The 8,155-nt window shown below is 57.5% G+C and overlaps 2 protein-coding genes across 2 annotated transcripts in view; one reads left to right on the top strand and one right to left on the bottom strand.

Moving 5' to 3' along the window:
* CHTF18 (chromosome transmission fidelity factor 18) overlaps positions 1-6,179 on the top strand; it is a 10,677-nt gene extending 4,498 nt beyond the window's left edge. The window contains exons 12-20 of the mRNA XM_033518002.1: positions 108-550; positions 1,150-1,312; positions 1,405-1,629; positions 1,723-1,872; positions 2,237-2,367; positions 3,796-3,925; positions 4,679-4,789; positions 5,405-5,462; positions 5,891-6,179. Of these exons, the coding sequence (XP_033373893.1) occupies positions 108-550; positions 1,150-1,312; positions 1,405-1,629; positions 1,723-1,872; positions 2,237-2,367; positions 3,796-3,925; positions 4,679-4,789; positions 5,405-5,462; positions 5,891-6,027 (1,548 nt within the window). The 3' untranslated portion in view covers positions 6,028-6,179. The remainder of the gene's footprint in view (positions 1-107; positions 551-1,149; positions 1,313-1,404; positions 1,630-1,722; positions 1,873-2,236; positions 2,368-3,795; positions 3,926-4,678; positions 4,790-5,404; positions 5,463-5,890) is intronic.
* Position 6,180: 1 nt separating this feature from the next.
* Positions 6,181-8,134, bottom strand: GNG13 (G protein subunit gamma 13). Its single transcript, XM_015642325.3, has 3 exons — positions 7,888-8,134; positions 7,053-7,175; positions 6,181-6,639 (listed from the first exon to the last, which is right to left on the bottom strand). Exons 2-3 carry the CDS (start codon positions 7,148-7,150, stop codon positions 6,534-6,536), a joined length of 204 nt encoding a protein of 67 aa, XP_015497811.1. The 5' UTR covers positions 7,151-7,175; positions 7,888-8,134; the 3' UTR covers positions 6,181-6,533.
* Positions 8,135-8,155: the final 21 nt, after the last annotated feature.

Here is an 8,155-nt window from a genome sequence, read left to right as displayed (position 1 = left end):
GGGGGGACCTTGGGGACATGGAGAGGGGCTTGGGGACATGGAGAGGGGCTTGGGGACATGGAGAGGGCTTTGGGGACACTGGGATGGTCTTGGGGATGTGGGGAGAGCCTCGGGGACATGGGCATGGCTGTGGGGACATGGGGAGGGCCCTGGGGACACAAGGATGGCTCTGGGGACACGGGGACAGCCCTGGGGACACGGGCATGGCCCTGGGGATGGCTCTGGGGACATGCTCCTGCTGCAGCTCCAGGCTCACATGGGGACAGAGGGGACAAAAGTCCTTTCTGGAAAGATCCCAGAAACTTCACCCAGTCCCCTGGGTGTTTCCAGCCCTACACGAGCAGGACGAGGGGGGAGTGTGCAGCTTGTCCCAGGGCTTTGGGGGTCCCCATGCCCTCCCTCCCCTCTCCCCCTCGCAGTTCCTGCACGGCCGAGGGCAGAAGGAGCTCAGCATGCAGATGGTGCAGACCATGAGGATTGGCCTGAAGGACCAGAACAAGGGGCTCTTCTCCATCTGGCAAGAGATCTTCCAGCTGCCCAGGCCCCAGAGGTAGAAGGAAGGGTTTTTTTTAGGTCTGTTGGGTGCTTGGAGGGTGGTGTTCCCATTTCCCAGAGAAGCTGTGGCTGCCCCTGGATCCCTGGAAGTGTTCAAGGGAGGCTGGATGGGGCTGAGAGCAATGTTCTGTGAGTCCATGGCCTGCAAGGTCCTGGAGAGCAGCTTCTTGAGGGGATTTGTGTCCATCACAGAATCCCGGAATGGTTTGGCTCGGAAGGACCTTAAAGCTCACCCAGTGCCACCCCTGCCATGGCAGGGACACCTCCCACTGTCCCAGGCTGCTCCAGCCCCGTCCAGCCTGGCCTGGGACACTGCCAGGGATCCAGGGACACCCCCAGCTGCTCTGGGCACCTGTGCCAGGGCCTGCCCACCCTCCCAGGAATATTCCTTCCCAATATTCCTTCCCAATATTCCTTCTAAACCTTTCCTTTCTCAGTTTAAAGCCATTCCAGATGCTTTGTTACAACTCCCCGTAGCTCCCAGTAATTCAGCACTGGCATTGCCTCCAGTCCAATTCCCAAGGATCCAAATATTCCTTGCTGGCTCCTCCAGCACTGGGAAAACCTCAGCTCTTCCCTCTGGGCTCCCCCCAGGCACAGGATAGGAATGGATCCCTCTTTGCCAGCCCAGCTCCTGCTGGGGGACGAGGACCTGCCCCACCCCGGGGGCTCAGGGGGCTTCAATTCCTCCTCCCAGCGCTTCCAGCACATCCTGCACCTCTCCATCTCCTCGGGAGAGCAGGAGAAGCTGGCCCAGGTGAGAGCAGCTGCAGGGGCTGGAGCTGAGCTCCGTGGGAAGCTCAGAACCCCAGCGAGGTTGGATCCACCTGATCCCACACCCGCTCCCAGGGCCTGTTTGAGAACTTCCTGCAGATGAAGGTGCGAGATTCCAGCCTGGGCTCCGTGTGCCTGGCCCTGGAGTGGCTGGGCTTCTCTGACCTGCTGGGCCAGGCTGTGCTGCAGGCCCAGAACTTCCAGCTGCTGCGCTACCTGCCCTTCCTGCCCGTGGCTTTCCACCTGCTCTTCGCGGCCACCTCCATCCCCCGGCTGGCCTATCCCAGCAGCCAGCCCGAGGCAAGTCCAGCAGGGCCTGCTGCCAGCCTGGCCCAGCTCCCTGCTGTGGGGACAGTGGGGACAGCTGCCTGAGGCTCCCTGTGCTGTCCCCAGGCCGTGGCCAAGCTGAGCCAGATGCAGAACGTGGTGCTGTCCATGGTGTCGGGGATCGCGCCGGGCGTGCGGAGCCGCGCGGGGCAGCGGGCGCTGGTGCTGGAGGTGCTGGGGCTGCTGCTGGACATCATCGCCCCCAAACTGCGGCCTGTGAGTGTCCCCAGCCCCTGGCCCTGCTGCAGCCCTGCCTGGGACCCCTCCCCAAACCCCAGCCTGCCCCCCGTGCCCGTCCCAAATCCGCGCCGGGTTTGGGGCCGCGGCTGCTGCGGGAGCTGGAGGGAAGCTGGGGACAGGGAGCTGAGGTGCCCAACTGTGGGGAGGGGTCCTGGGCCCCACCTGGGGCTTTGGGGAGCTCTCAGAGTCCCCCCCACACCCAGGAGAGGGTCTGTCCCTGCTCTGGGAAGGGCAGGTGTTCCTGAGAGGGAGCTAAACTCACTCTGGGTCCTTCCTCGCCCAAAACAAAGGCTGTGGTTGGGCTGTTTGGGGTTTCCCAGCTCTGCTGTCCCCTGGCCAGGTGAACACTCAGCTCTACAGCCTGAAGGAGAAGCAGCAGCTGGCTGAGCTCATCAGCACCATGCTCACCTACAACCTCACCTACCTGCAGGAGCGCCTGCCCGAGGGCCAGTACGTCTTCAAGCTGGACCCGTGAGTGCCGGGGCTGGGAACGGCCTGGGGGACCCAAAATCCTTCCCTGGGAGAGTGGGGAGGCCCTGGAATAAAATTCCCAGAGAAGCTGTGGCTGCACCTGGATCCCTGGAAGTGCCCAAGGCCAGGCTGGATGGGGACTGGAGCAAGTGGAAGGTGTCAGGGTTGCAGCTGGATGATTTTGAGATCCTTCCCAACCCAAACCATTCCAGGATTGTTGTGATGATTCTCAGGAAGGAGTTGGGATTTTTGGCTTTGCCTCCTCCCTCCCTTGGAGTTTTTAATGGGATTCAGGAGAAGGGAACAGGCCTGACCCACCCTGGCACTTTTGTCCCTCTCTGGCAAACAAATCTGATGTCACCAGCAAAACCTGGGGCTTTTCCTTTGAAACTTTTTAAAGTTTCAAAGTGTTTTGACAGCTGATTTCTGAGTGACTGCAGAGCCACCTGGCTCAGGGCTTTGCCCCTTTTATTTTAGGGGCAATAATCGTGGGTAAATAGTGACTAAATAGTGGGTAAATAGTGGATAAATAACGAATAAATAGTAAATAAATAGTTGGTAAGTAGTGGGTAAATAGTGGATAAATAATGAATAAATAGTAAATAAATAGTTGGTAAGTAGTGGGTAAATAGTGGATAAATAATGAATAAATAGTAAATAAATAGTTGGTAAGTAGTGGTTAAATAGTGGATAAATAATGAATAAATAGTGGGTAAACAGTGAATAAGTGGTGGATAAATAGTAACTAAATAGTGGGCAAATAGTGAATAAATAATGAATAAATAGTGGATAAATAGTGAATAAATAGTGGGTAAGTAGTGAATAAATAGTGACTAAATAATGGATAAATATTGAATAAATAATGAATAAATAGTTCAAAAACGGTGGATAAATGGTGGATAAGTAGTGGATAAATAGTGGATAAATAGTGAATAAATAATGAATAAATAGTGGATAAATAATGAATAAATAGGGGATAAATAGTGACTAAATAGTGGATAAATGGTGGATAAATATGAAATATTCAGAGCTGGCAGAGGGATGGTGGCTCCTCGGTGCTGGGGATGCTGAAACAGGCCTGACCCCACATCTGGTGCTCCAGCCTTGCTGAGAATCCAGCTGCTCTGAGGATCCCAAATTCCAGTTCCTGGCTGGATTCCCATAAAAGCTGTCCCGAGGGGCACCCAGGGGTGGCTCTGAAGGTCGAGCTGGGCTTTTCAGGGCAATCACTTCAGCACAGACCCGCTGCAATCTCCTCTTTTCTCTTCCAAGCCGGGATTAAACCCCTCTAATCCCTCCCTCATTCCCATTCCCGCGTGCTGGGGAGGGAAAGCGCGGCTGGAATCGCCGCGGGGGCAGGGCTGGGAGGTGCTGGGGTGCAGAGCTGGGGGATTTTGGGGGTTGATTCCCTGTTTTCCCGTGCTGCAGGAATGTGGAGGCCGTGTGCCGCTTCCCGGAGCTGCCGGCCCGCAGGCAGCTCAGCTACCAGGCCAAGCAGCTCATCGCCAGGGAGATCGAGCTGGAGAAGATGAGGAGGGCAGAACGGAACCTGGGCCAGGTGGGCAGTGCCAGGGGGCTGCCAGGGCTGGGGATGTGCAGGAAATCCTTTGGGATGTGTTTTTCCCAAAGCTGGCTTTGGCTGTGCGAGTGGAAATCCAGGATTAACCCCCCAGCCCCGGCTGCTGCAGCTGTTTCCCTGCACAGCTGGGATGGAGGGATCAGCTTTTTGCAGGAATTCTGGAGGGAATTCGAGCTTTGAACCCTTCCACTCTCCAGGCAGGGGTGTGAGGAGATGGGAATTTTATTTTAGGTGGGAATTTTTGGCTGCTGTTTGTACCTGTCTGTGTGGGAGGTGAGCACTCCCCACCTCCCCTTCCCTGGCTGCTGCACTTCCAAAGGTCCCAAAGCCCCCAGGGGGAGCAGAAATGGCTCTGCTCACTCTCCTGGAGGCAGGAAAAGATGGGAAGGGGTGGAAAAGGTGGAGAAACATCCTGGGTGTAGCTGATGATTGCCCTGCCCTGCTGCCAGTGGGATAATTAATCCCTGGGAGCCCCTTGGAGCAGCAGAAAGGCTCCTGGGGGATGTGTGGGACAAAGAGAAGCTGCAAAAACATCTCTGAAGGCTCCTTGTTTACCTGGGATGTGAAATCCCAGGGCATGGAGCTTCAGCTGGGGCTGAAAACGATGGGAAAATCCTTGGGATGTTTCAGTCCCACCTGGCAGCGGGCAGGAGGGGTGGGATGGGGGACAAGGGGGTGACAGATGCTCAGGAACCCAGAGGGGAGCCTGGATCAGCTCTGTCCTCCCCACAGGATCCCGGGAATGGCCTCGGGGAGGAGCGAGGGGACGCGGAGCCAGCGGAGACCCCCAGCCACCAGCAGCGCCTGGAGCACCTCCTGAGGAGAGCAGTGGTGCAGGACAAGGTCAACCCCAATTCCTGCCCCAATTCCTGCCCCAATTCCCACCCCAATTCCTGCCCCAGTTCCCACCAGCTCCTCCCTGGCCTGCCAGACACTCCCTGGCTCCTCTGCAATTTGGTTTTCCAGTCCAGTTTCCTTTAATAGCCCAGCTCAGCTCCGTGTGTCCCCTAAAGGTGTCGCTGGGATTGGGATGAACTGGGTCTGGGTGACATTTTGGATGTGTCCCTGGAAGTTTTCAGGCCTGGGGGAGGGAGGAGCTGTGGGAATTTGGGCTGGAATAGCCGAATTTGGGCTCTGTGGGAAATCAGCTTGGAAAAGCTGCTCTGGGATGATGCCACCCTGGGAATCCCTGGGCTCCAAGAGAGGATCATTCCCTGGCACTGCCCCTCTGTGCCAGCCCTTTCCTGGGTGTAAAACCCCACCCGAGGTTTTGCCTTTCCCGAAATTGGAATGCTCTTTGCATCCTTCCCACAGGATTTGCATTTGGCTCCTGCTCTGCTCAGAAGAGCCTTGAGGTGCCTGAGCCTCACCCAGGGATGATCCTGCCCTGCTTTGGTCCCTGTCTGAGCAGCAGCTGCTCCAGAGCCAACTCCATTCCTGCTTTTTTGCTTCCCACAGCCCGAGAAGGATTTTTTCGGGAGGCCAGTCCAGCGGAAAGAGGCGGCCCCGGCCCCAGGTGGGTGACACAGGGACGGGGTGGCCTCAGAGATGGGTGACACAGGGATGGGGTGGCCTCAGAGATGGGTGACACAGGGACGGGGTGGCCTCAGAGATGGGTGACACAGGGATGGGATGGCCCCAGGTGGGTGACACAGGGATGGGATGGCCCCAGGTGGGTGACACAGGGATGGGGTGGCCTCAGAGATGGGTGGGTGGCAGCAGGGCCAAACAGAGCCCAGCCCACCTGACAGGGAGATCCTGTGGGCAAATCCATGGATTCTGGCCCCATCCAAAGGGAATTTTGGGTGTTGGAGGCGTTGCAGCATCCGGGATGTGGAACATCAGCTCTGCCCTTCCAAACCCTCCCCAAATCCCCCCTCTCCAGCCAGGGCACAGCTGAACATTTTAAGGTTCACGTTTTTAAAGTGGATTTTCCTCCTGCAGCCCCTCAGGTTTCCAAGGAGGAATCCCTGGAGCTGCAGATGGGAAAAGCCGTGGGGAAGAGCGACGTGTGGTTCCGCTTCAACGAGGGCTTCTCCAACGCCGTCAGGAGGAATCTTTACATCAGGGACCTGCTCTAGCAGGGCTGGGAGGGAGCCAGGAATTCTGGAGCTGGAGGGATCAGCTGGGTTTTGGCTTTCTAACCCATGGATGGGGTTTGTGGCCGTGATCTTGGTGTAGTTGGTTTTTTATTTTGTTTAAAAAGAGAAATAAAATGGATCTACAAAAATCAGCAGGGGAGTGTTGCTCTGTTTATTCCAGTCATAAACCTTGAGTTGTGCCTGCTCTGCTGCGAAATGATGTCCTACGGTGTACAAAAGTATCTAAAATCACTAAAAATGGGATTTTTTATAAAAAGCTCATTTATAAGGTGCAAAACCTGCCCTTTTTTGGGTGGCAGAAATGTGAGATGAAGCTGCAGCAAAGCCTTTTGGGGAAGCTTTTGCTGCCAATTCTGGGGGATTTCACCCCATTTCTAAAACCCCTTCTACAGCTACGAGAGAAGAAAGGAGGTGAGAGCAGGGTTTTCCTTCAGCCTCTCAAGTTGGAGCTGAGGAATGGAAGCTCCATCCTGCAGGGGGGACCCTCAGAGGATGATGCATTTGCCTTTCTCCACCCAGGGGTTGTTCTTCATCAGCTCCGGGTTCAGGAAGGGATCTTCGGGAATTCCGTCCTCGATCCACTTCACAAACCTGCAGAGAGGGGAGGGAGGGTGGGCACAGCCCCAGGGCAGCAAAACTGCGGATTTTGGGGGGTCTGGGGTAAATCCTGCTCTGGTGAGGGGATCCTGATCCACTGGGAGGACATGGGGGTGTCCCCAGCTCTGCCACAAAGCAGGGAGGGAACAGAGCCATCCATAATTCCCAGTCTTTTGAGCTCTGGAAAGCTCTGGAAAAGGGGGGGATCTGCACCCTGGGGGGCTCCCAGGGGCCAGGAGGTGCCGTGGTGCCTCCACAGCCCAGGAGCAGCAGAGCCTGGGCAGCTGGAAAGGGCTGGGGGACACCGAGGGGGTTCTGCCCATGGGGCTTGGAGGGTTTGGAGATCCTGAAAGGGAAAAATGGGAAGGGAAGGGGAAGGGGAAGGGGAAGGGGAAGTCCCCACTCACTCAGGTATGGTCTTGGAGGACATCTCCCTCTTGTAGGCCAGCTGGTACTTGAGGCTTTCCACCTCTTTCTTCCATTGTGGGAGATCCCACTCGTCCATCGCGCTCTCCGAGGGCTCCGTTGGGCTGGGAATGGGGATTTTGGTGCCTTGTCCTGCCCTGATCCCTCAATTTCCCCCCAAAGGCTCCCTCAGGATGGGGACAGCGTGTCCCAGGCTCTGGGGGAGGTTTCCAAGCCCAGAGTGGAGCAGCCAAGGGCTCCAGGAGCTTTTGGAATGTTTTGGTTGAGGCAAAGCGCCCCTCTCATGCAAAACTCAGGGACTGAGGCAGATTTGACTGAAATTTGGGTGGGGAGCAGCAAAGAGCAGCCAGAGGCTCTTTGAGAAGGGGGTTTTGTCCTTTTCCTGCCTGGCCACGGCTCCGAAGGGAGCAGGAGGGATTTGGGGCTGCCTAAAGAGCGCTGGAAACGGCTCAGGGAGGGGGAGGTCAGCAGAGATGTGGGGAGCAAAACAAACCCCTCTGTACCCCCCACCCCACTGACCCCCAGCAGGGACCCTGCGGGAGCACGGGAGCGATGGGGAAACTGAGGCAGGGAGCTGAGGGGGCTCAAGCAGCGCCCACAGCGGTGCGGCCCCCGTGCCACCCAAACCTGATGGGAGATGTCCCCTGCCCCAGGGCTCCCGGAGAAAGGGCAGGGAAGGGCTGGAGGTGCCGGCAAGGTGAAATCCTCCCCCGGGCACGGCTCCATCCCAGCCCCGGCATCCCCCGGAACTCCAGCCGGGAGCGGGGTCAGCCCCTTCCCCGCTCCCGCAGCATTCCCGGCGCGTCCCGCTCCCACCTGGCTTGGGAATGCCGGCAGCAGAGAAATGGGGCCGCGTCTGCAGCCCTGGCCTTGCCCGTGCTCCTCCTGCGAGCGCTTCCCTGGCTCCCGGAGATCCCAAATGCTCGGGATAATCTGGTAATGCACGGCTGGTGCGACAGGAGCCGGATAATGGGAGCGTCCTCCCCCCGCCGCTCCCGGGGGATTTGGCTCCGCTGGAGCGCACGGGATGGAGCCACATCCCGGTCCCCCGAGGGCTCGGGAATTGGGGTTATCCCGGTCCCCC

This window comes from Parus major, chromosome 14 (genome assembly GCF_001522545.3).
Source record: "Parus major isolate Abel chromosome 14, Parus_major1.1, whole genome shotgun sequence".
NCBI lineage: Eukaryota > Metazoa > Chordata > Aves > Passeriformes > Paridae > Parus > Parus major.
The sequence above is the reverse complement of the archived record's forward strand: the minus strand, read 5'-3'. Positions and strand labels throughout refer to the sequence as shown.

Coding starts and splice junctions, on each gene's coding strand:
- GNG13 (XM_015642325.3), bottom strand. CDS start 7,150: ATGGACGAGTGGGATCTCCCACAATGGAAGAAAGAGGTGGAAAGCCTC. Junction 6,640..7,052: donor TCCTCCAAGACCATACCTGA/GTGAGTGGGGAC, acceptor CCCTCTCTGCAG/GTTTGTGAAGTGGATCGAGG.